The 27119-nt window shown below is 44.3% G+C and overlaps 1 protein-coding gene across 3 annotated transcripts in view; it reads left to right on the forward strand.

The window, feature by feature from the left end:
- The window catches only part of LOC137534478 (zinc finger protein 568-like), a 91580-nt gene extending 66952 nt beyond the window's left edge, over positions 1 to 24628 (forward strand). Inside the window, exons 1-5 of one of the 3 annotated variants that reach the window (XM_068255991.1) lie at positions 1660 to 1711; positions 5406 to 5484; positions 5607 to 5704; positions 10798 to 11149; positions 22845 to 24628. In XM_068255991.1, coding sequence (XP_068112092.1) covers positions 5451 to 5484; positions 5607 to 5704; positions 10798 to 11149; positions 22845 to 24097 — 1737 coding nt within the window. In that variant the 5' untranslated portion in view covers positions 1660 to 1711; positions 5406 to 5450 and the 3' untranslated portion in view covers positions 24098 to 24628. Of the gene's footprint in view, positions 1 to 1659; positions 1712 to 5360; positions 5485 to 5606; positions 5705 to 10797; positions 11150 to 22844 lie in introns of those variants that run through there. The other 2 variants (XM_068255990.1, XM_068255992.1) reach the window with 2 other exon arrangements.
- The last annotated feature ends 2491 nt before the right edge of the window (positions 24629 to 27119 follow it).

Here is a 27119-nt window from a genome sequence, read left to right on the forward strand (position 1 = left end):
CATGAGCTACTGATCATGAGCTGGATTGCGAGCCGTTCAATGAATCAGCCGTCCTGAGCCATCCTCAGGGCCGGGTTTACAGCTCAGGAGCCTATAGGCACATAAGCTCTGGCGCCCTAAACTCTGGCCATTAACACAGACCACACCCCCTTTTTCTACATGGTGGTGTAGTGGATAGCACTCTCGCCTTCCAGTGCTGGGTCCCTGGTTCCAATCACAGCCAGGGCACTATTTGCATGTAGGTTGTATGTTCTCCCCATGTCTGTGTGGGTTTCCTCCACATCCCAAAAACATACAGATAAGTTAATTGGCTTCCCCCAAAATGGCCCTAGACTATGATATATACATTACACGAGACATATGCCTATGGTGGGGATTAGATTGTGAGCTCCACCGAGGGACAGCTAAATGACAAGACAATATACTGTGTACAGCGCTGTGGTTGGAAGATGTTGGTGCTTTATAAATACTAAATATTAATATGCCAAATAAACTGCAGGAGATAGTAAGGAAAGTGTAAACCTAAGTGAGTGACCACCTTTTAAAAACACAAGAGAAAAACCCTGATGTTGCAAATTAAGTGTAGCATGGTAAGAAAACAGAGCTCCAAGGGTTAAGGCAGCAGCATGAAAGGAGGGAGGGGGGTAGGGGGACTGCTGGGGGAGAGGTGATGTCCGATGAGCAGTGTGCGAGTGTCTGTGCAGAGAAAGGAGTAAAGGCAGAGCGCAATGAGAGACAGCTCACCAGGGACCAATTGGCTGGATGTCACACCACGCTGTGCTAAGCAGCTTTGGGGAGGGTGAAGTGTCCCTGCACGCTGGAGCAGACTGGCTGGCTGGAGGGGAGAAGGAAAGGGACAGAGCATGTTTCACAGCGTGGCCACAGGAAACAGGAAGAGAGCCTTGTTTCTAAGGCAACACAGACGCTCCTGCCTCCTGCTATGCCAATAAACAAGAGTAGGAGGGGGCGCATGGAGTACTCATAGAGCAGCTGGTGGAGCGACTCACTCCAAAGAGCCGGCTCCTGTTCAGCTCCTAAACGGCTCTCTTCACTACCTACCCGGACATTTCAAAACCCCGCCCTGACGGCCCGGACAGGTCAGAAAAAGTGGACCTGTCCGGGCAAAAGAGGACGCCTGGTCGGCCTAGCTTAGTGAATTGAGGCCATAGTGTGTTGTTTATTACCAATATAGCACCAATGAAAAGCTACTAAGATGGTGGATGAAGGATGTTCCCTAATTGGCGTCTCTGGTCCAGGGGGCTTGGTGTGGTCACAACCTTTGCATTCCCTATTGCTACACCACTGTCATTGACTAATACATCGATTATGAATAAGCCAGATTGATTTGAATTATGCATTAATTCCTTTACATGAATTGTCAGATTGAATTCATTATTATATTACTGCTACTCGCTCCTCTCCTACTCAATGTATTATTTTGTTTTTATCATTGTTCGGTGAATCAATAAAGGATGTTAAATACTTTTTAAATAATGTTTACTGTCTGTGAATTGGTGTGGGATAGCTTTCTTCCCTAGTCCTTTCAATAGTCAGTCAGAGAACAGGCAATTAGCCTATTCACCACAAGATGGCGATCTCACTTCCTCCTGGCGGAGCGCACAGAGAGGAAGAAATAAAGCCAAAGACAGGAAATGATGTACCAGAAGAATAATTCTATTTAGGACGTGAAGAGGATTCGTTGTTGGAAGAGGTAATTGTGTGGATCTAGTTATATATTGAGCAGAGCAGAGGTCGAGTAGAACATACTTTGTTAAAGAGGAGCTCATAGTGCATCTGTCACTATCCTGATCATCCCCTTGAAGTAAATGCCATACAAGAGATATTTGTGTACCGCTCACCACTCACTTCTGGGTGGGTAGGGCACTAATGCCACCAGGGAGGCTATATTAGTGAGGGGGCACTAAACATCACCAAGGAAGCCGTATTAGGGGGCACTAACACCACCAGGGAAGCTGTACTGAGGTTTGAGGCCACCATCCACTAAAAGGGAAGCTATATTAGAGAGGGATGGCCACTAAACACCACCAGGGAAGCTAAACCAGGAAACTGTCGTAGGAAGGGAGGAATGATGACTAGACACCAGGGAACTGTATAGGGAGGAGTACCACATACAAAATTAGGGCATGGCTAAAGGTGTGACTGAGCAGAGCTTAGTGTCTCTTTTTGCTGGTTTTAAACATTGGGAGGTATGAGCCTCCACCCCCCCCCCCCCCCCCAGTATAGCCATGTCACCCTGTGTCCCCCCAGCAATGTCATTATCATCCAATATGTAATGTCACCCCACCCAGTAATGCCATTTCTTTCCCAGAAAAGCCTTGTCCTCCCTGATTCACCAGTATTGCCATTATTAGCCTCCCGTATGTAATGTCCCCCCCACCTCAGTAATACCACTTCCTTCCGAGTATAGCCATGTCCCCCATGCATTGCCATTTTGTTCCAGTATATAGGGGTTCTCAAACCCAGTAATATTTATTTCCCAGTACAGTATAGCTATGTTCACACTGCAGTATTGCTCCCTTCCCCCACCTCCATGCAGAGTAGTAAAAGGGAATGATTTAAATTGGTTTATAGCTACCTGTCACAGTGTGCTATACTTCACTGCTCCCATTAGCCACAGTCTCTACCTCTTCTCTCTTATCCTCTCATTAAATCTTTTTTATCAAAGGCTATGCCTTAACGTAAACAGAAGAAAAATGGCTCATATCACAACATCATATACAGTACAGAGAAGTGACCATGACAGCAAAACAAGTCATTGTGGACAGCTAGTATATAGTAATGACAAGTTTACATTTCTGTAAAGGATCATACAACCAAAGAAATGTACAAAACCAAAATTGTGATGTCTAGATCTGCACGGAATTATGCGACCAAGAACTTATACAAAATTTTGAGTGTTGGAGTGGAGATTTGCTATAACAATGCTAAATGCAGGAATGTTATCCACAACTAACTTCAAAAGGAAGTATTATGTACATGGAGCGGAAATCAAATTGAAATACTAACTCCTTAAAAAACAACTATTAAAGAAACTGTAATTCTGTAAACCCCACATACATAGAGCTTTTAGCCAGCAAACTAGAAAGCTTTTCAGAAGTCTCTCATCACAGCCTGTGTGAAAAAATGCCTTGTTTACCAGCTGTTTGTAACAGTTTGTGTCGGCGTCGATGCTAGAGGCTAGAATTATACCATGTGGATAGATTTCACTTCTCTGCCACTGTTCACAGAGGAATGATTTACTGCTTGTTTGTTTCTGCCCTGCCCACACACACACTGCTTTTCACAGATCATATGAGAACAGCTGAGGAATTTTTAGCTACAAAGAAGGATCTGAAGATAAGGAGGCTTACTTTATTCCTTTTCTTGGATGCTCCCCCCCCCCCCCCCATTCAAAATGATTTTTTTTCCTGGCTGTAAACTCTGTTTACACTGCATGAGGCAGAGAGAGAGAGAGAGTGAGACACACAGGAGCACACAGAGCTTCAGTTAGTGAATTATTTAAACATTATTTTAAGCTATATTTCTTCTTTATATCATTCTGAAGACATTCCAGTTACAGTATTACAGCTAGTGAAGATTGTTTCTGTATGCTGATGTGCTGGACAGTCCTCCATAGTAATGCATACAGTGAAAATGGTTCTCTGTAAATGTCATATTTTATTCACATAAGGGATGAAATAAGCCTTTGCATTGCTACAGTGCTGCCCATAATTATTCATACCCCTGGCAAATTTTGACTTAAAGTTATTTTTATTCAATCAGCAAGTATTTTTTTTTTGATGGAAAATGACTGAGGTATCAGATAATAAGAGAATGTACAAGAGAAGAGGCATTATTGTGGAAAAAAAACATTTCTCAGCCTTTATTTACATTTGAGCAAAAAGTGCCCAGTCCAAAATTATTCATACCCTTCTCAATAATCAATAGAAAAGCCTTTATTGGCTATTACAGCAATCAAACGCTTCCTAAAATTACAGACCAGCTTTTTGCATGTCTCCACAGGTATTTTTGCCCATTCATCTTTAGCAATGAGCTCCAACTCTTTCAGGTTGGAGGGTCTTCTTGCCATCACCCTGATCTTTAGCTACCTCCACAGATTATCAATTGGATTCAATTCAGGACTATGGCTGGGTCACTCCAAAACTTTAATGTTTATGTCCACTAACCATTTCTTCACCACTTTTGCTGTGTGTTTTGGGTCATTGACATGATGAAACCACTGGCCCACCCTCGAAAGAGCTGCTGTTGAATGATATAGCCCAAAATTTGGTAAACTCCGGCCTCCATCTTGTTTAGCCTGTGTCATAGTAGCATAACTTAACCTAGCATGTCCATTCCTCCAAAGAAATTGAATTACCAGTGATATCAGTATGGAAAAAGGAGGGATGGACATTGATAGGCACGGATTGGAAAATATAAAGAGCCCTCAGAAGGATGTCCATTTTTAGTACGTTCACCTTTCCAAACCACGACAAAGGCAATTTAGCCCAGGCATGTAAAACCTCGTTTGATATCATCTATCAAAGGAATATAATTGAGAGAAAACAGTTTCTACAGATCACAAGGTACCTGCATGCCTAAATATTTGATTGAAGTAGACTGCCATCTGAACAGAAAGTACAAGAGCTTGATGTTCCTTTGCTGGTAGGGAGACATTTAGAGCCTCTGTTTTATTCATATTCAGCTTGAAATTACTAACTTCCCCAAACACAGTACATTCTTCCAGGATCAAAGGGATGGCTTTCGCTGGGTTGGTTGCATACATAAGTAAGGCGTCTGCATGTAACGACAGTTTGTGCAGTGTAGACAACATCTGTATGCCAGTTATAAGAGGGCTGGATAGTAGGGCAATATCTCAAAGTGTTCTATTACTAGGTCATATAGTAAAGGTGATAATGGAAAGCTCTGTCGGGTCCGGTGTATAATACCGTCACCCATGATATGAACTGGTTCCCCAAACCAATCTGTTGCAGAGAGAGGCATAGGAAGGCCAGTCTACCGATCAAATGCTTTCTCTGCGTCACATGAGAGAAGGAACATCAGAACTTTTTGCTCGATTCATTATGCGTGAGTTAAAATTAAGTGCACATGCGCTATGCACAGTAGTGCTGTGTAGTGTGCGCTGCTAAGTAATGCGCGCTCCTTTCATCTGCCACGAGATGTAAAGTAGCACGACTGCGATACTTCACTAGCACGGCCACTACTATGTTAATGAATGTAGCAGGAAGATGATGGAGCTGCTGACAAGAGAGGTGAGCAGTGCTGGGAATTATGGGACATTATCCAGTAACAACAAGGGATGTGTCTGGGTGGTGACTGTATCATTTTGTGTCTGTCAGGTTCCTGTAAGGTGTGAGAATATCACTGTATGTTTCTCCATGCAGGAGTGGCAGTATATAGAAGAATACAAGGACCTCTGCAAGAATATCATGATGGAGAATCAGCCGCCTCTCACGTCAATGGGTAAGAGAAGACTTTCACTTCTTGTAAATGAGAGAGCAGTACGGAGGGTTCACTTAGACTTCCCCCATTGTCTGACACAACACATAGAGAAAATGTATTCAGTCAGTGTGTGTTTCCTACAGATGGATCCAGTAACCGAAACCCACCAGACAGATGTACAGGTCCTCTTTATTCCCGGGACTGTCTACAGGAAGATCACACCATTCACCACCATTATCAGGTAGGTGGAACTAAGGGGCTTCGGAGACCCCAAACTGTGTGACATTGGGGTTGACGCACCAACCACCAGTAATAGTGCCACCTGCAGGTAGCCCAGGGCAATATTACTGTTATTACCGCCAGCAGTGTCCCAAGTCCAATGTTTTCCTATGGCACCTTGCACACTTAACGCGTTTTAACTGAAATCTTCTTCCCAATGCACTGCTATGGAAAAAACGCGCACTAACTCGTACTAACGCACACCAACTGATTAAGTGTAAAAGGGGCCTAAGTGTGACCCGCCGCCGTACATAGGTAACTTGAGTGTTGCTACGAATATGCATCAATGTTAAAGTATAGGCAAGTAGAAAACTGCTCTGGAAAACGCTGGATCAGAGCGGTTTTAAAGGTGTTTTTGTTACAGAAGCTGTTCAATTACAGCTTTCCTGTAACAATATATGAAATCTGCTACACAAAATGCTCCAAAAAACGCTAGGCATGTTTAGAAAACCTCTGTAAACATGCCTAGGAATCGCTCTGAAAATCTGCTTCAAAAACCTCTAGCATTAGCAGATCTGCTAGAGGTTTTTGGTGTGCACTGGCCCTATTGCTTATGTTAAATGTATACCACTGATTACTGTAATTGCATGGTAAAATAAAAAAATTTGCATGAAACATTTTCTTGCCTAGGACACTACTAAAATATTAGAGCTTGCTCTTATAAGAGCATGCTGAGCTAAAGTGGACATTTTAAATGCTTTCTTTGCTTCTGCCTTTATCAAGGTGGTGCCTTTAGCTCATAATATGGCCTGGGTTGTTCCCAATCTACATCATTCAGCATGAATTGCCTAACACAGGAAAGTGTGCAGGCACATATCAATACGATTAAAATATACAAGTGGAGGAGATGAGTTCAGTTATCGATAAGCCACTTTATCTTATTTTGTGGGATTCTCTTTCAAGTGGGTCAGTTCCTTATGACTGGCATACAGCTGATGTATTTCCCTTATACAAGAAGGGAAATAAATCAGAGCAAGGAAACTATAGATCTGTCTAACATCAGTTGTGTGTAAATTGTTTGAAGGTATCCTAAGGGATGCTATGCAAAATTATGTAGCACAGAATAATCTTATTTCAGTTTCGACAGCATGGTTTTACTAAAGACAGGTCCTGTCTCACCGACATGCTCAGCTTTTATGAAGTGGTGAATGAAAAATTAGATCTTGGAAGAGCTATAGATGAAGTGTACTTGGACTTTGCAATGGCCTTTGACACGGTTCCTCACAATAGCCTGGTGCAGAAGCTGAGGATACAGGGACTAAGATAAAATGTGTGTATGTGGATAGAGAACTGGTTAAGGGATAGAAGGCAAAGAGTAGTGGTAAACGGAACACACTCAAAATGGGAAACTGTTAGCAGTGGGGTACCGCAGGGGTCAGTACTTGGTCCAATTCTTTTCAATGTATTTATTAATGATCTAGTAGACGTAATACAGAGTAATTTAGCCATCTTTGCAGATGATAAAAAATTATGCAGCATTATTAACACTAAGACGGATAGTGACATATTACAACAGGGCCTTGACAATATGGCCATATGTGCAGGCACATGGCAGATGAATTTTCATGTTGATAAATATAAAGTTGTGCACCTTGGACTTACCAGTGGTAGATCATCATAAAATGACATGCAGCTGGGGACATCAAATTGGAGAAGGACTTGGGAATACTGGTGGATAACAAGTTAGGTAATCGTATACAATGCCAAGCAGCGGTAGGTAAAGCAAACAAAATTCTGGGATGCATAAAAGGGAAATGATGTCTCGAGATGCTAGTATACTATTCCCTCTGTATAAATCACTTGTGAGACCAGATTAGGAGTATGGAATACAGGTTTGGGCACCACACTATAAAAAGGACATTGACCTTCTGAAACGGGTACAAAGACGGGCAACTAAATTAATCAGAGGGATGAAAGATCTCACTTACCAAGAAAGGTTTGGCAAACTGGCCTTATTTAGCTTAGTAAAAAGGCAACTAAGAGGTGACCTGATTAACATGTAGAAATACATCAGAGGGCAATACAAATGATTAGCAAAGTAGCTTTTTGTTCCTAGGGTTGTACGATGGACAAGGGCACATGATTTGCATATGGAGGAAAAACGTTTTTGCCATCTACTTAGAAAGGGGTCCTTCACAGTGAGAGTAGTCAAAATCTGGAACAACTTAACTCAGGAATAGAGATGTTGGCGAACATCTCACCATGTACTACTTCCGGTTCGCTATGACCCGGAGTAGTACGCCTGCGCTGGCCCGGCGGTTCACGTCCTAGATCGCGCTCCTGGTGCCGGGCACTTTCTGTGCATGTGCGTGACGTCATGAGTGACGTCGTGCTCATGCTCAGAGAGTGCCCGGCAACAGGTGCGCGATCAAAGACGCGCACCACTGGGCCAGCGCAGGCGTATCGAATCCTGGCTAGGTCAAGTACCTATTCAGTAAGGAGTTCAAGGCAAGACTCCCTAACACTGCAGGGTGGCCTCTTGAGCGCGTCCCAGTGGCTGCAGCTCTTCAGCGCTTTGAGTCCGACAGGAGAAAAGCGCTATACAAATGTTCGGATTATTATATTATTATTATTACTACTCCGGGTCATAGCGACCCGGAAGTAGTTCAATCCCCAGAGATTCGCCCGCAAACGGTTCGGGCCATCTCTACTCAGGAAGTGGTTACTCTGTATCTGCATTTAAAGAGGGCTTGGATGCTTTTCTTGCATTGAAGGGCATCCACTGCTATAATTATTTGGTAATTTCCAGAAGAGTTGATCCAGGGATTTGTATACTGGATACTGCCATCTCGTGTCCGGAAGGGATTTTTCCCATTAAGGCTAATTAGCACAGGCCTTATAAGGTTTATTACCTTCCCCTAGATCAGCTGCCATATGTGCAGGTTCAGGATGGTGTTTTTATTTATTTATTTATTTTCCTGGTAGGACTTAATGGATGGATATCTTTTTTCAACCAAACTATCTAATGTCATCTGGACTATTGTAATATACTACCTTGTGGACTGCAAACTAACAGACTGGCACCCCTCCAGTCTGTACTGAATCAGCTGCTCAATTCATTCATCTTTCTTCTTGCTCTTCATCTGCTGCTCCTCTCTGTCAAGCTCTTCATTGGCTGCCATTTAAACAGAGTATTCACTTCAAACTCTTAACTCTCACTTACAAAGCTCGCCACCCCCCCCCCCCCCCATACATCTCCTCACTAGTTTCCAGATACCAACCCAACCGCAATCTCTCTGCACAGGACCTTCTTCTGTCCTACTCGCGTTCAAGTACGGGAAGTCACCAGTTAACGAATGGAATAGGACTGTATGCTTGTTTTTAATCTGAATCCATTCTTATGTTGGAACACTGTGCTATTTCTGTCCTTTGTGCCCCCCCACCTTCTCCCCACCTTGTCACACTCCTACATGCAGTCATCTGTGGAAGGATGGCACGAATAGGCAGATGGGTGGATTCAGCCTATGGATTGATGGTGTTCTGGTTACCATAGACATGGTATACTTGTCATCTGGTTTGCCATTTTAAACCATGTCTAACTACTCTAGCTTCTCTCTGAATACATAAAAACCGGAGCTTATGGCCCAAGCTTAGAAATTACCTTGTTTGAAAAAATGAATCTCACTAACTGCTTACTGGGAAGGCTGAAGACTGTTTCATGGTGATTGTAGAACTGCATGTAATGTGCTCAGAGCAAACTGGATGCTTGAATTAGGCAAGGAGTAAATGAACCTCTTGGATTCAATGATGAATGTAGCTTCTGGCTTTCAGATCTGTTTAAAGCTACTTGCAAATATGCAAATCTACTTTCCCTTTTGTATTCAATCAATAAAACTTCAGCGCAGGCCTTAAAAGTTCTGTCACCACACCAGAGTAATGATAGACATGCTTATCAAATAACATGGACCCGTATTACAAGGTCTCAATCAGCACAAACTGATCAGCAGCGGGTTCATCTCCTGCTCGATCCTCCATCCAATAAAAAGTATTCGTGTTCACTTCCACTTATAGATGTAGCAGTAGCTTATCCACTTCCAAACACGATAATGGCAATGGTAGCAGTTTGCCCTGCCAGACCAGTTTCACTATAAAAGCTTCCTCAGGGGCTCAACTTTCCCTTTTGGAGGTCTGATTACAGGAAGGGGAGACAACATTCACAAAGCTGGCTGCCGTCCTCCAATTGGCCACCCGCCACGTGTGCAGCGAGTCTGTCTGACTCACTTCCTTGTATTTTGCCTATGTATTCCCAGCCCAGCGATGAGATCAGAATATGTCAGCAGCTGCAGGCAGAGCCTGAATGGATGAATCTTGATTGGAGCACTCTGCGAATTAGCCAAGGGACAGTGTGTGATGAGCAGCAGCGGCATTACAAGTAAAAAGACGACTGATAATATCTCTGGACAGGAAGTTCCCGACTGTGTGCGTCAGGATGACATCATTGCAACGGGTCGCAACCCAACCTTATCAACGGGTCATTTGTATGTTGGGTGTTTACCTGTATACAAGATTTCTCCCAAGCCTTACCCCTCCTCTGGAATCCCCATCCTCTAAGTATACATATTGTATATTGCCCCACCTTGTTTCCCCCTATTCCGTCAAGCCTGGTACACACCATGCAGTTTTCTGACAGATCAATGGGTCGAACTGCTAAATTTGCAATGTTCAGCTCCAAATCAACAACAGGATCGAATTTGTGCTTTAGTGATCGAAAGATTGATTCCTTTATCGATAGGAAGCTGATCCGACCTGTCGGAAAATATAAATTTGACCCTTCGATCTGAAGGGACATTCCATGGTTTGTACCAGACCTTAGATTATAAGCACACAAGGGCAGGACATTCTCACCCTTTGTGTCTTGAAATTAGCTATTCATTTTGTTCCTTCTATTACATTTATCACTGTAATTACTATGTCTACCAATTCTGTATGATGTGCCAGTGTGTATATTTTGTGTATACCATTGTCTGTATTATTATGTGCCCCATGTTTGTTTCTTAAACTGTACAGCACCACTGAATAATCTGTATTCACAATGTAAATTATCTCTCATTTTAGGATGAAGGACTGATGCATGTAAATGCCGTGGTTAAAGAGGAAGAAGAGACAGATGTGAGGAGCAATCAGCGGTCTATGGAGGAGGGGGACATGATGGGGACAATTAAAGAGGAAGAAGAAGAGATATATGTGACAGGTGATCAGCAGTCTATGGAGGAGGGTAACATAATGAGGACAATAAAAGAGGAAGAGGAAGAGACATACGTGACGAGTGATCAGCAGTCTATGGAGGAGGGTATCATAATAAGGATAATTAAAGAGGAAGAAGAAGAGATGTATATGAGGAGTGATCAGCAGTCTGAGGAGGAGGATGACCTGATGAGAGCATCTACGGAGGAAGACATTATTACAGGTATGAACATTGGTGAGTGGTAAATATTAGATATTCAAAAGATTAATTCATCTGACCAATAAATATGTCCCTGTTTCTTACAATATGGATTACATGAAGCCAATAACTAGGGGGGGGGGGGGAATGTGAGAAGTAATAGGGGTATGATGTGTGTATTGTGACTGCCCAGCATGCATGTAATGAGTTATCACACTACGCACTGCAAGAAAACGTATCTAGAATTTTGCAATTATACTGTGCAGTCACATGACACTGTATATTGCCGCACACAGATTAATCACAGTAAGGGTGACTTAGTGTTATTGGCCTGTAATAAGCTGATAATCGTCACTGTACATTACTGTACACAGATTAGTCACAGTAGGGGTGAGTTAGTGATACCGACCTGTAATAAGCTGATAATCGTCACTGTACACCGATTGGTCACAATAGGGGATGACTTATGCTGGGAATACACGGCTAGTCTGAGCCATTAAGATGGCTCGATAGATAAATTCCGACATGTCCGATCTCCCGTCCGATCGTTTCGCCGCTCGATTCCGGATTGAAGTGAATGGAAAAAGATAAGAAAAACAAGCGGAAGATAAGAGAATTGACTGCGGAATTGAGCAGCGAATCGATCAGTGTTAATAGTCTTTAATAAGTTGTTAATGGCCACTGTATATTACTGTACAAAGACTGGTTACAACATGGGGTGATTTAGTATAATTTGATAAGGTGTTGTTTGAAGGGGGTGAGCCTGATGGGCAGTGGAAGGGAGTATCAGAGGGTGGGGGCAGCCCTAGAGAAGGAACATGATAACCCAGAGAGTGTATACCCCTCATACTGCCTCTATAACCTCCTCATCCTTATGGACTGTTTACCCCAACCCCCTATCATGTCCCCTGTATCATCCCCACCCCTATGGAATGTAAGGGTAAGTACAGTGGGTAGGTACAGTGGATTGTTTGAAGACTGAGGGGGGAGAATAAACAGGAAGGTAAGGTCTGGATCCAGGTGTTCATTTAGACAGGGTCAAGGGGCATGAAGGGGAAGTCACCAGTAGCTGGTTGACTTTCTCAACAGTGAAACAGTGATAGGCGTGAAGGAGATCGGTGTGTGTCTGTGGGGGGGGGGGGGGGGGGGGGGGTAAGGTGTGTGAGCAGTCTGGGAGGACTGCTCTCAGACTGCCCCCACACCGTAAAGTGGAGAGATTACTCTTCGGATTGCAACATTTTTGTTGGTGATGTGGTTGGTCAGATCAGTGGCTGAGAGGGTGGATTGTTGAGTAGGGAGTTGTAGGTGGTGAATATACAACGTGGGTTGAAAGCTCGGGCACCAATGAAGACCGCAAAGTATTTCTGTTTGGCATCAGAGGGGGCAGTGTGGAATAATTACAGCTTGGTTTTGTACTCCAGGAAGTCGGAGTTGAGGCGAGATTTCCACCATATGTGTAGCTCGTGTCTCTTTATGAAGGTCACAAGTTAATTTAGTGTGCCAGTGTTTGGGGTTGGGGCGCTGGTTTATGTGAAGGTTGGGAGGCGGCATCATCTGAGGCAGATGACAGGGGACATATTGTTTTAAGTAGAAGCTTGGTTTGGGCAACTTAAACTGGGAAGGGAGGAAGGGGTTGGCTAGTATGGTGGGGATGAGGCTATGCAGATCTCTTTGCCACCATCTAGGCAGGAGAGGGGGCAGGAGGTGCTAGATAGGGAGAGGGTGAAGGTGAGGAGGTGATGGTCAGAGAGGGGGAAGAGTATTTGCCGAAGGCGATCGAAGCGGGTGGGGGGATGCCGCTGCACAGCCTTGGGCTTGCTGGGCTTGCTACATGATTTTTAAAAAAAACTGCTGTGCTGCCCCCCTGGCGGTTTTTTGTTTCAATTGTTTTTTATTGAAACGTTTTGTAAGTAATACAGTTCAATTTTCAACAAGAACAAATTTTAACATCAGTGAACAAAAACAGCATAAAGAGTTAACAGTCGACTCATCTTAACCTGAGCAAGTAAAAAACAGTATAATACTAGTGATCTCAACGTACTGATCTGTGGGTAAAGCAACTATTACAGTAAATAGTCAGACAAGAAGTTCATAAAAAACGCTGTCTTACAGGATAGTCCATCTACCAACTCTAACCCATAAGGGGTCGGGAGAGGACTAGTCTACAATACCTGTCCAGTACCTATAGCTATGAAACCTAAGCTCCAGCGAGATAGGTTTTGCTAATTGCCTAGCATAAGCTAGGATCAGCTCGTTAGGTTCTAGTTGCAACAAAAGTGCCAAAGTGTGCAATAGAAAGAGAAATACATTTGCATGCAAACAAATTCACAGACATATTAATGTAAAAATCTGGTGTCTTAACATCTGCAATGCTGTCATAAGTAAGGACGAGTTGAAAGATAAACCGTGGCTGTATAGAAAATAGTAAAAAGTAGAGGAGGAAAGAGTTAGAAAGAGGAGGGAAGGGATAGTAGGAGAGGGTTCCAGGGACGAGGGATGGTAAATCGGGCATGTCATCGTTGCTTGTGCGAGCGACCATGATCAATTCATTGATTTCGCACCATAGCTATTTGGTCAGGGGTTAATAAGTAGGATATCAATGGGTCCCAGATTTTATGGAATTTTTTCATGTTATCATTCATACGGGCCCTCAATTTTTCAAAGAACAGGATATTTCCGAGCCTATTTTTGACCGCCTCAAACGAGAGAGATTGGGTATTCCAAGCTGCTGCTATTTTAATTTTGGTTACTGTGAAGATGTAGTTAATGAGAGCATTTTGGGCCTGGGAGAGGGATGGGTATGGACAACCTAGGAGAACATGGAGGGGGTTCCGCGAAACTGGGCCGTTGATCAGGGATGAGGCCCAGCTGCAAACTCTAATCCATAATCTACGCACTTTTTTTACAATTCCACCATATGTGAGCGAAGGATCCTATCATTTTGCACCCTCTGAAACAGTTCCCTGAACATTCTTTATTGTATTTGGCCACCCTCTGGGGGATCAAGTACCATCTGAATAATAATTTATAATTTATCTCAACTAGGTCGGCATTGATAGAAATTTTAGGGATATTTTCCCAAATATTACACATTTCAGTGTAATCGATCTGAAGTCCCAGTTCTTTTTCCCATTTAAGTATATAGTCCGGTTTGTTTTGGGAATGCGTGAGGGTTAGTTCTCTATATATGGCTGAAATTACTCCCGGTGCTTGTGGGTTTGAGTCGCAGATGTGCTCGAAGAAGGTCCTACTCATAGGGGACTCCGTATGTGTGATGTGTCGTTTCACAAAATGGGTAATTTGCATGTAATGGAACAGCTCAGAGGGGGGAAAGTTAAACTTTTCACGAAGATAATCTAAGGGCTTAATGCCTGTATTAGTAGCAAAGTCTTGAATCTTAAGGAGTTTAGCTGAAACCCACCACTGGTAGGAAGAGGGGGAAGTTAAAGCTGCCGGGAAAGAGGGGTTACCCAAAAAGGAGAGGAGAGGCCTATGGGGAGACAACAGTCGGCCCGAGAACTTACAGCCATCCCAAACCTGGAGGGAGTGTTTGATGATGGGGTTTTGGATTTTAGCTCGGTCCACTGGAAGAAGCCAAAGGAGATTTTTGATGTCGGTAGGTGCTATCAGCCGATCCTCCATATCCACCCATGTAGGCCTCTCGCCTTCTAATTGCCAAGTAGCTAGGATAGCCAATTGTGCCGCTTTGTAGTAATGAGTGATATTAGGTACTCCTAATCCCCCATCCGCCCTCAGACGATAAAGATGAAGCTTTTTAAATCTCGGTTTTTGCCCACCCCAGATAAAGTTGTCGATCTTCCGCTGAAGGGATATGAGAAACGAAGAGGGAATGGAGACTGGCAATAGCCTGAAGACATACAAAAGTTTAGGGAGAAGGGTCCCCTGGCGGTTTTTAATAGACCGCCAGGAGGGTTAATAAGATTTACTGGAACCCCATATTAGCATGGTTCTGGTGCATAGACTTGCCTCTTTGCAGAAAATGACCCTTGCCTATTTTATATTTACTAACACAAAAGAAGGATTGACTCTTGGGTGCATGCGAAAATACAAAACTCTTTAATATATCAAATATAATTACCAAAATCTAAAAATCAATAGAAAATTAACATGAATGATCTCATATGTTGACATTGATATAAATAAATAAACCAAGTGACCACACCAAAGGCAAAAAAAAGGGGCTGCAGTCCCCTATGCCAAGTTAGTAAAGTTCCACCTAGACCTGTTAGATGGTAATTGACTCCACAGCACTTGCATAACTAATAACACCAGAAGATAATGGGTAGGAATAAAGCCAGAGGAGTCCAACTGTAATTCCATTTGCAGAAAGCAATATGATGTAAAAGGATGGTAGATGCAAAGTCCACTAGTAGATTTCAACAGTGGAGACCAGGGTCATCCCCATCATGGACCTGAACGTATGATTGGTAGATGTACACACAACAGAAAAGCAAGCCATGCAGATGTTAGTTGCACATATAGCAGATGATGTCTCATTCAGGAGATGATCATAAACTCCTGCCCTTGTATATATAGCAATGTCCACTGATGATCCCACTCGCAGAACAAAAGGGACTGTAGGCTCTAAGCTCCTTTGACAAAACAAAGCAATGACAGCAAGAGATCATGCAGGCAGATCGTAAGTGTGTGTGTACATACACAAGTCCAAAAGTTGCTCCTTCGTCTGGCTTTTTCCAAAAAGTTGTAGTAAATCAGGCAGCTGGTACTAGGATGCTAAATTGCTCGACATGTTTCACCGATTTCAATTGGCCTCATCAGTAAGCGGCATTCTGGGATCAGTAGTGCTCAAACGCTATTGCGTCTCCTGGACGCCATTCAAATACATGCCGCCAGAGTCCAGTGCCTCCCCCACCCCGCCCACACGTGCCCAGGCCACCGCCCCACCTGCATCCAACACACGCCACCACCGAGAAAACTGTGGCGACGTGCCGTGCGCTCCACGCTGCCCCCGGCCGGCCAGAAATCCACGCTCCACAAACCGGAAGCTCATCATCCCCGACATAGCCAATGGCCTCGGAGAGACAGACGGCCAATAGACACAGGGAGGCGGGAAGCCCAGAGCGTGCGCACAGGGGGAGGGAGGTAACCCATAAGACCCCGCGGCCACATGACATAAACAAAAATAAAAAAGAAAAGAAAAACAGCCAAAAATAAACTTCTAAATACATTACACAGAGGCAATCAATCTGGCATAATCCATCCATATAAAGCAAAGTGATGGGGATATTATAATCCCAAACTGCACTGCCCACCTTAGGTGACGCAGCGCAGCTTAATCACCTGCATAGACAGACCAAGCAAGATTGGTGACTCAATTGGAAAAAGACATGTATGTAGTACATATATCAGCCAAAAAGGATATAATAATGAAAAATGCCTTTTTTATATCAGATATAGAAAAGGCAGAGGCCTATTTCTGCAAGGTGGCAGGGCTACACACTGGAACCCGGCTGATATGGGGCTCTTATACAGACAACATGCTGGGGAATTAACGTTGGCAGTGACAGGGTGGGGTGACTGACAGGGTAAAGTGTCAGCTTCCTGGCCAGAAGCTTTTTGTTCCCAAATGCAGATGCCATCTTAATATAGCTTTGGCACTGATGAAATGCTTTTTATGTGTTTTGCCTAAGCAAATAGGGTTTTTAAACCCTCTAACTTTGCTCGCCATTCAAAGAGGGGAATAAACAAAATTGCTGCAAAACATGTATATTCAACTGAAAGGAATAATTTATTTAGTCCTACAATCCTGTTACAATATTATCTAAGCCTGCAGAATCATAGTTAGTTTGAGTAATTAGAAGCATGCATCAACACGTTACCAGCTGTTGTAGCATTACCCAGGGAGAATCAGGGGAGCTCAGCGACCTCGAAGGGGAAACACCTGGAACATACACAAACAGCACGTCTGCTGATCATCTGGAAAGATCCCATGTCCCAAGCGCAGAAAGAACACATGTTGCTGCTTCAGTACGTGATCACAACATGATCTTACTCCGCACAAGCGCAGAAAGACCACGTTGCTACTTTAGCGCGTGATCAGAACATGCTCTCACTGTGCGCAAACGCAGAAAGACCACATGTTGCCAATCCAGCGCGTGAACAGAACATGTTTCACCTCTACCCAAGGGCAAGAAGAACAAGTTGCTTTGTGGACAAGAAATGTGAGCAAATGTAAGAAATGTAACTTATTGCACAGCAATTCATTGTTCTTGTTCTCATCCTGCACAAGGGCAGAAATTACAGAAACTTCTCTAGTTGCTGTGATGAATTATATTAACCCATCCAGTACCAGACAGAATATAATACACATTTAACATATATACGTGAACAGTAATCCCATACATTAAATACATTAAAGGATTTTCCAAACATTAAAACAGTCATGTCACAAACGTATCACATTATGTTACATACTTTCAATGAACAAGATTGTTATATGCAGAGGAGTCTGAGTCGAGGAGTCAGAGTTGGAGTCGGTGGAACCATAAACTGAGAAGTCGGAGTTGGGCGATTATTGTACCCACTCCACAGCCCTGTCGATATACAGCAGATTCTATCACTGTGACTGAATCTGCTGTGAAATCAGTAATGCAAACGTTGCCTGATCAATCTCCGTCTGAAATCAATGGACTCAGTCGATCACAAGATACAGAAAATTGTGCTTGATCGCCAGAGGGTTGGGAGTACGCCACTAATGGCGTTTAATTTAGTGACGACCAATGCAGAATAGCAGCAGTACTCTCACCTGTCTGGTTGGCGTTTGTCCTTCTGGGTCCGGTGCTTTAAGTTTGTGCGGCAGGTTTCCTCCTCTCTTCTGTATCATTTAAAGCGGTATTGTCACCATCAAAATCAAATTTCAACAGAAACTGGTCTGAGTCTCTTGAGTGATAAAGATGCTAATCCTGTATTCCAAACTTTTATTACTGGCCCTTTAGTCGCCATCTCCAAACAGTTGCATGCTGGGGGATCTTTTTATCTAAAATGTATTCCTCCTCTCTTCCTTATTTCCCCTGCCTTGTAAAGCCCTCCTTGTCCTGGATTGGTTGCGCACCCTCGCCCTCCCATTCTTCCCCACCCACAGCTCTCCTCTTCTCTGATTGGCTGAAACCCTTCTGCTTGTGGCAAGGCTGGGTGACTGGGTATGAAGCGAGCAGGGAAGAGGTGAACTGTCTGTATACAGCGACAGTGCGGGCTCATCTTGCAGCGGCCCTCCTCCTTCCAGGCTTGTGTATGTGAGGTTGCTGCTGCTACCGCCAGCAACCACGTGGTTCCGGGATTGCTAATGACAGCAGCCTCACATACACAAGTCTGGAATGAGGGAGCTGCAGATCCGATCACTGCCAGAGCTCATAAAGGGGGAAAAAAACAGCAAGTTCCAACTCCTCTGCATTCCGTCAGGGAGCATCTGTCACTGGTCAGCGTACACTTCCAGGAGCAGATGTGGTGTGAGGCAGGGAGGAGGAGGAGGGGGTTCTGGGCTCACATTCCTTACTGCTAGCCAGGGGGGACTCTGCTTTCAATAGTAGGAAGGGGGGAATACCAGTGGGGTGCGTGCAGGGCTGTGGAGTCTAAGTCGAGGAGTCTGAGTCAGGGCAATTTTTGGGTGCCCGGAGTCGGGAGAAAATGCACCGACTCAGACTCCCAATGAATTTAAACTGTAATTAAAATAGAAAATATGATAAAATGTTCTATTTCTCAGATAATAGTCATCATAAATAATTTATATATACAGTACTAGCTGTGCTTAGTCAACAAAAATTAAATAAACCAATCAAAAAATACTTAATTGTGCTGCTTCAATAAAGCAGTCCCTGTATTTTTAAAATCAGATATACATATCTGATTGTGACTGTACAGTATGTGTGTGTATATATATATATATATATATATATATATATATATATGTATATATATATATATATATATGTATATATATATATATATATATATATATATATATAGCACTCCCTTTGCTCAGGAAATCAAATAATTTGATATGTTGTTAAACTCTGGTTTGGTGACTACGAATTAAAGGATACCTGAGACGGATGAAAAGATAAGTTTTATACATACCGGGGGCTTCCTCCAGCCCCCTATAGGCTAATCCAGTCGCTGTCCTCCTCCGCCACCTGGACCTTCTGCTATGAGTCCCGGTAATTCAGCCAGTCAGCGCAGTCCAGCCGCGTGCCACTCCCACAGCCAGGAACATTCTGCAACTGCGCAATAGTGTTGCGCAGGTGTAGTACGCTCCTAGCGGTGGAATGTGTGCATGTGCACTACGTCCGACTGGCTCAAGTACCTGGACCCATAGCAGAAAATCCAGGTGGCGGAGGACAGCGAGGGACTGATTAGCCTGAAGGGGGCTGGAGGAAGCCCCAGGTATGTATAAAACTTTAATTTCATCTGTCTCAGGTTTACTTTAAGTTACACAGTAGTACTATACTCTACATATGCACTCCCCACAGAGCTGCAGAGAATCCACTGAGAATGTTGTGCACATTGAACACAGAGGTGTTGTCTATCACCCATAAACCTGGTTCAGATTGTACATGAAGAATGTGTAATAGAGGAAGAATCCCCTCACTCCTCTGCAGAGTACCTGCACATCACTCTTACATGTACCCACAGTCACATTGCCTAGGCCCTGATCCATGTTCAGATTGTGCATGAAGAATGTGTAATAGAGGAAGAATCCCCTCATTCCCCTGCAGAGTACCTGCACATCATTTTTACATGTACCCACAGTCACATTGCCTAGGCCCTGATCCATGTTCAGGTTGTGCATGAAGAATGTGTAATAGAGGAAGAATCCCCTCATTCCCCTGCAGAGTACCTGCACATCTCTTAATCTTACATGTACCCACAGTTACATTGCCTAGGGCCTGATAGATGTTCTTTGTTCCTGTCTTCTACAAGTACTCTTACCAAGGACTAGTTTTAGTCTATGACTCAAAAAAAAAAAAAAAATGTCAGCATTAGCTTCATTCAAAGGTGAACAAGATGCCAACTGCCTAGAATAGGATTATCTGCTTTTCCTTTATAAAAGTCACAGGAATCATTATGTGGATAGCGCAATACATCTGTTATGCAAGTAGAACTAGTATTTATCTACTTTTATATAAGTGTTTTTATATGTGTTCTAGGTTAGCATGGGTATCATTTGTTCTTTAACAAGCCAAAGTTAAAACGCTAGAGCTCCGGCAGCATACACACTGTACATAGCTGTAGTGTTTGAACTAGCTTGTCACATGACCAGGAAGAGAAGAGGGACACTGGGAGGTGATGATTTGCTGCATAAAGTTAAAGCTACAGTCCCAGGAGGTAGGGCTAAACGATCTATCATTTGTAGACGCGATTCAGGACAAGATGCTCAAAGCTGCATTTTTTTATAGTTTGGGTTTTTTAAGGAAAATGATCCCGGTGCTCGATAATGGGTCAATCCAGTGAGTCCTATCTGGAATCTCCCATGCAGTTTTTAAAAACACATGAAGGATGCATGTCCATCTGCCCAGTGTTCGTTCTCTGCTGACCCCCACCCCCGCGCGTCCGGCCTCTGCCCTGCCCCCCCCTCGCTTGTCCAGTTGCCCAGTGATTGTTACACACGGATTCAAGGAGCTGGGAGAAGTGTCCACACGCTAGCTGAAGTGATCCACCAGTCAGACGGGGGCCGCTGCCCCAGAACCGCCAATCAACGCTACTCTCTTCTCTGCTCCATCTTCTAATTGGACCCAATAGTTTTAGGAGGCGGGAGCATTGGGTCCAATTAGAAGACGGAGCAGAGACGAGAGTAACGCTGAATGGCAGTTCTGGGGCAGTGCCCCCCACCTGATTGGTGGATCGGTTCAGATAGTGTAGTGTGCGAATACATCCACTGGCTGCTTGCATCAGCCTGTGTACTCTAGACCAGGGGCAGAGGACGATCATCAGGCAGCTGGACATGCGAGGGGGTGGAGGGTGGCAGAGGATGATCACCGGGCAGTTGGACATGCGGGGGGTGAGGCAGAGGCCAGACATGCGGGGGCAGAGGATGATTACCAGGCAGCTGGACATGCGAGGGGGTGGAGGGTGGCAGAGGACGATCACCGGGCAGTTGGACATGCATGGGGGGGCGTCAGAGGGCGGACATGGGGGGCAGAGGACAGACATGCAGGGGCAGAGGGTGGATATGGGGGAGCAGAGGACGATCAGCTAGACGGAGGACAACACTGGGCAGCTAGACATGCGAGGGGGGGGGGAGAGGGCGATCACTGGGCAGCTAGACATTTGAGTGGTGGCAGAGGGCGGACATGGGGGGCAGAGGACAATCACAGGGCAGCTAGACATGCGATGGAGGGGGGCAGAGGGCAGGCATAGGGGGGCAGAGGACGATCACCGGACAGTTAGACTTGCAAGGAGGTGCAGAGGGCAGACATGGGGTAGGCAGAGGACAATCACCAGGCAGCTAGACGTGCGATGGGGGGGGGGGGGGGCAGAGGACAGCCATGGGGGTGCAGAAGAAGATCACCGGGCGAGACATGCAATGGGGGTCAGAGAACAAATACTGGGCAGCTGGACATGCAGGGGGGGGGGGGGAGATGACGATCACCGGGCAGCTAGACATGCGATGGGGGGGGGGGGGGGCAGAGGGCGGACATGGGGGGCAGAGGACGATCACTGGGCAGCTAGACATGCAATGGGGGGGGGGCAGAGGGCAAACATGGGGGGCAGAGGACGATTGCCTGGCAGCTAGACATGCGATGGGGGGGCAGAGGGCCGACATGGGGGGCAGAGGACGATCACTGAGCAGCTGGACATGGACAATGCATGTTTGTAAATGTTACTGTACATTGTGAATTTAGTGCTAAAGATTGATTTGAAGAAAATCGTGACTCAAATCGAAATCGCAATTTCTGACAGAAAAATGGCGATTCAGACTTTCCCTAAAGTCGTTCAGCCCTACCGGGAGGACACATGTCAGCTGAACAGGTGAGAGTACTGCTACCAGCCGGAGGAGCACAGATGGAGGGGTGGAGGTAGACCGGGGGCAGCGAGGCAGATGGTGGTAGTTCCACAGATTTTTCATGCTGAAATCTGTGTACAGTGTGTGGGCAGGCTATAGATCCTTCCCTGTTTAGATCGATCAGAGAGGGATTTATCTGATGGTCGATTTGGTGGCCATCTTAAAGTGTATGGCCTGCGTAAGTGTTTCCAACCTGTAATAAGCTGATAATGGTTACTGTACACCGATTGGTCCCAGACAGGGATGCTATAACTCTAGGTAACATTGTCAAGTAGCATGTGCACATAGCTGCAGTGGTAACAGGATGTGATAAGGGGGGATCTGTCTGGGGTCTTCCTCCCCTCCCTGTAGAGTCACCTTCATTCTACAGTTTGAACGATGACATCTTCTGGTTATATATATATATATATATATATATATATATATATATATCACAATATTCTACAGTTTAGGCTGAAAACTAGTGAATGCCTGCGATCTGCCCATAACTCTGAGATGGTGCAAATTGTATGCTAGTTATATGCAAAGCTATGCAGCTTTTGCACTTGGTCCTTTTCCAGTATGCATAAACTTTGCATCAACTTGGAATTATCAGCCGCTCACTTACCATCCCTATTGATAATTGTTCCTCCCCTCAGAATTCTCTAACAGGAAGTGATGATGTTTCTCTATTTGCAGCAGGAAATCCTGGTACCAGGAACCTCACGGAGACTCGTCTCTCTGGATACACAGACTGTACAACTGATCATGATGCCACTGGACAAGAGTCTCCTGCAGATATACTGGTTACCCCAAATATTCCCCAAGGCTCCTTTCACCTGTTTAACCCCGAGGGCCTTCATATCCAGCTGAGCTCTTCTATTGGTGGAGGGTCTTATTCCTGTTCCACGTGTGGAAAACGCTTTGTTTCAAAATCAAATCTTGTCAGACATGAGAAATCTCACACTGGTGAGAGACCGTATTCATGTGATGAGTGTGGGAAACTATTTTCACTGAAATCAAGTCTTGTCCGTCATAAGAGTTTTCACAGTGGTGAGAGGTGCTATTCATGTGCTGAGTGTGGGAAATGCTTTGTTCATAAATCAAGTCTGGCCAGACATGAAAGACATCATACTGGGGAGAAGCCATTTTCATGTGCTGAGTGTGGCAAATGTTTTATACAGAAGGAACATCTTGTCAGACATGAGAGATTTCACACTGGTGAGAAGCCCTATTCATGTACTGAGTGTGGGAAACGTTTTAGGCAGAAAGAAAATCTTGTCAAACATGAGAGATATCACACCGGTGAGAAGCCCTATTTATGTACTGAGTGTGGGAAATATTTTGCATTTAAATCAATCCTTGTCACACATCAGAGGATTCACACTGGTGAGAAGCCATATTCATGTACTGAGTGTGGAAAATGTTTTGCACAAAAATCAGACCTAGTCAAGCATGAAACGTCTCACACTGTTGAGAAGCTGTATTCATGTCCTGAGTGTGGGAAATGTTTTAAATATAAATCGGTCCTTGTCACACATCAGAGATTTCACACTGGTGAGAAACCCTATTCATGTGCTGAGTGTGGGAAATGTTTTCCACTTAAATCACAGCTTGTTAGACATGAAATATCTCACACTGGGGACAAGCCCTATTCATGTACTGAGTGTGGGAAATGTTTTGTTCGTAAATCAAATCTGATCGGACACGAGAAATGTCACACTGGTGAGAAGCCGTATTCATGTGCTGAGTGTGGAAAATGTTTTGCTCGGAAATCAAATCTTGTCGGACATGAGAAATATCACGCTGGTGAGAAACCCTATGCATGTGCTGAGTGTGGGAAATGTTTTGCACATAAATCACTTCTTGTTAGACATGAAAGATCTCACACTGGTGAGAAGCCCTCTTACTCGAACACTGCCATTCCAGTGCAAGAGACTTGGGTGCAGTAGTGATTTTCTTCAGAACGCACCTTGTCGCACACAAAAGGTCTCACACTGGTGAGAAGCCTTAGTCATGTGCTGAGTGTGGGCAATGTTTTGGAGAGCAATCAATCTGACAACTGAAAAGAGAGTTTCATATGGAGGCTGCCATGTTTATTTCCTTTTAAGCAATACCAGTTGTCTGGCAGCCCTGCTGACCCTCTGCCTATAATACTTTCAGCCATAGACCCTGAACATGTATGCAGCAGATCAGGCATGCGGGCAGCACGGTGACGTAGTGGTTAGCTCTCTCGCCTTGCAGCGCTGGGTCCCCGGTTCATATCCCAGCCAGGTCATTATCTGCAAAGAGTTTGTATGTTCTCTCCGTGTCTGCGTGGGTTTCCTCTGGGAACTCCAGTTTCCTCCCACATTCCAAAAACATACGGATAAGTTAATTGGCTCCCCCTAAAAATTGGCCCTAGACTACAGTACTTACACTACATAATATAGACATATGGCAATGGTAGGGATTAGATTGTGAGCTCCTTCAAGGGACAGTTAGTGACAAGACAATATATATATATATATATATATATATATATATATATATATATATATATATATATATATATATATATATACACTGTGCAGCGCTGCGTAATATGTCGGCGCTATATAAATACTAAATAATAATAATTATTGTCAGATCTGACAGATTGGCTGCATGCTTGTTTCTGGTGTTATTTAGACACTTCTGCAGCCAAATAGACCAGCAGGGCTGCCAGACTACTGGTATTGTTTAAAAGGAAATAAACATGGCAGCCTCCATAGTCTTCTCACTTTAGTTTCTCTTTAACAAACATAAAATATCACACTGTAGAGATGCCCTATTCATGTGCTGACTGTGTGAAATGGTTTAGGTATAGCTCAAACCTTGTCACACAGAGATATCACACTGGCGAGATGCCCTATTCATATGCTCTGTGTGAAAGCTCTGTGCTTTTACATGTTATTTATGGAGTTTATACATAAATGTTTTTGGTTTTATGGCACGTGGAATTTTATACAGAATCCTGAGGACTCTGTCATGCTTCCCAGTGCATTAGTTTGTAAAGCCTTAAAGTCCCTGTAATAAGGCAAAATAATGAGATACACATGGGTACATACTGGGCTTGATTCACAAAGCAGCGCTAACTGTTAGCGCCTCTGTGAAAAGCCTTTAGTGCCCCTTAAGTAGCTCTGTGCGCACTAACGGCCGCGCAGAGCTACTTCGCGCACAGCCCCGCTCAGTGCGCGCACACTGCTGTGCTCCTGTATTAGTGCGCGGTGCGACAATAACATCGCACCCGCTGCCCCTTAAACGTCATACCCAGTGCAACGATAATAGTGCATTAGGTGCCCCTGAAGCGGCGCATTAATGCACCGTTTCAGGGACACCCGGTGCGACTCGCACCGCACACTAATACAGGAGCACCCGCGCTGCACGCGTAGTGAGCGGGACTGAGAGTGATGTGTGGGCGCAAACTACTTAGTGCTGTGGTTTGTGCCCACTAAGTGATAGAGCTCGCTTAGCGCCGGTTAGTGAACCAAGCCCACTGTATATTACTAAGCCTAGTTAGAACTTGCCTGTGTTCCCCTTTTTTACATTTTCCATTGCAACAGTTAATAAAGCATGTGTTTTATCTATGCAAAGGGGGCAGGAGCTGTAGTTGCATACAACCACGGCTCTCCTGAAGATTAAATAGACGCAAACCCACTTTTATCTGGCTGCACAAACACCCCTGATAGCTGGAGAGTGCTAAACATCTATTTTTATTCTGTTGTTGAGGGAAGCTGAATGAACCAGGTATTATGTCAGAACGATAGGGTTGTTGTGCACATTTTGGAGTCAGGATTTAAGCCTATAAAGTATAAATAAGAATATGAGACTCCAAGGAAGTTCTTATATACCATTGTAACTACATATACAGTTTATTATTTGTTGAGCTTATTTTCACTTAAGGTTTGCTGTAAAATGTGATCTATAATAATGTATAAGAAAAGAAGCATTTCCTGGGGAGAGGCCTTATTTCTGTGCTGGGTTTGGGAAATGCTTTGGGTATAAATCACAACTTGCTGCACATCAGACATCACTTAGAGGAGAAGATATAGTCATGGTGTGAGTGTGGGAAACTTTTTACATACACAACTTGCCATATCAGAGACCTCACATTGGGGAGAGGCCCTGGTGCTGAGTGTGGGAAATCCTTCAGACATAAATCTTATCTTGCCATACAGAATAGAATTTACTCTGGTGAGATTTCACACAGAGGACACAAGGGGGATGTAAATAAAAACAGCTCTCAGCAACATTGCATGCACGTTCTGGTCCAAGATGGCACAGTTTGTCTGAGCTCCATTACCTGGTCTGGGATATAACCCCAATAGATGAGCTATCATTAGCCAACAGGACGTCACTATACACCTCCATTATTTTGAAAGCAAAGAGGCCCTGCTGAACGTAACCAGGAACTTATGTGGAATTTGAAGGTGAGACTTTATCTTTATACAATGACCTTTCTCTGGTCACCCTTGAGAAGTAGCAGGCTCTCAGTCCTGTCACACAAACAGAGAAGTGGAGTGTGCTATAAAGGGGATGCCCATTTAAACTAATACTGCAGCTACAAAAAACTCCTGCACCTTCATACTCTAGTATCCTAAAGATGCCCTGAACTTGGGCCGAGATGTTCCAACTAAACTTTGGGGTGGACTGTAATCAAGCCACATAGACAGTGCTCCTTGCCTTCAAGATCCCTGTCCTCCTTTCTCATGGTGGTCCTTCCAGACCCCTTAGACAGTGACTGATCTACAGCCCATTTTCAGGATGAGTCCTGAAGCATCACACTTATTTCCTGTTGTTTTTCTTGGGACCCCCGGATTGTAGACGCAGCCGGCGCCACCATAGACTATTATAGGTATCACATCACACAGCGCTCAGTGAGTAACGTCGGAGCTGTCACAAGACGGAGTAGAGGTTGCTTAAAAAACACAATAATTTGGCCTCCAGCAATCG

This window comes from Hyperolius riggenbachi, chromosome 10, assembly GCF_040937935.1.
Source record: "Hyperolius riggenbachi isolate aHypRig1 chromosome 10, aHypRig1.pri, whole genome shotgun sequence".
NCBI lineage: Eukaryota > Metazoa > Chordata > Amphibia > Anura > Hyperoliidae > Hyperolius > Hyperolius riggenbachi.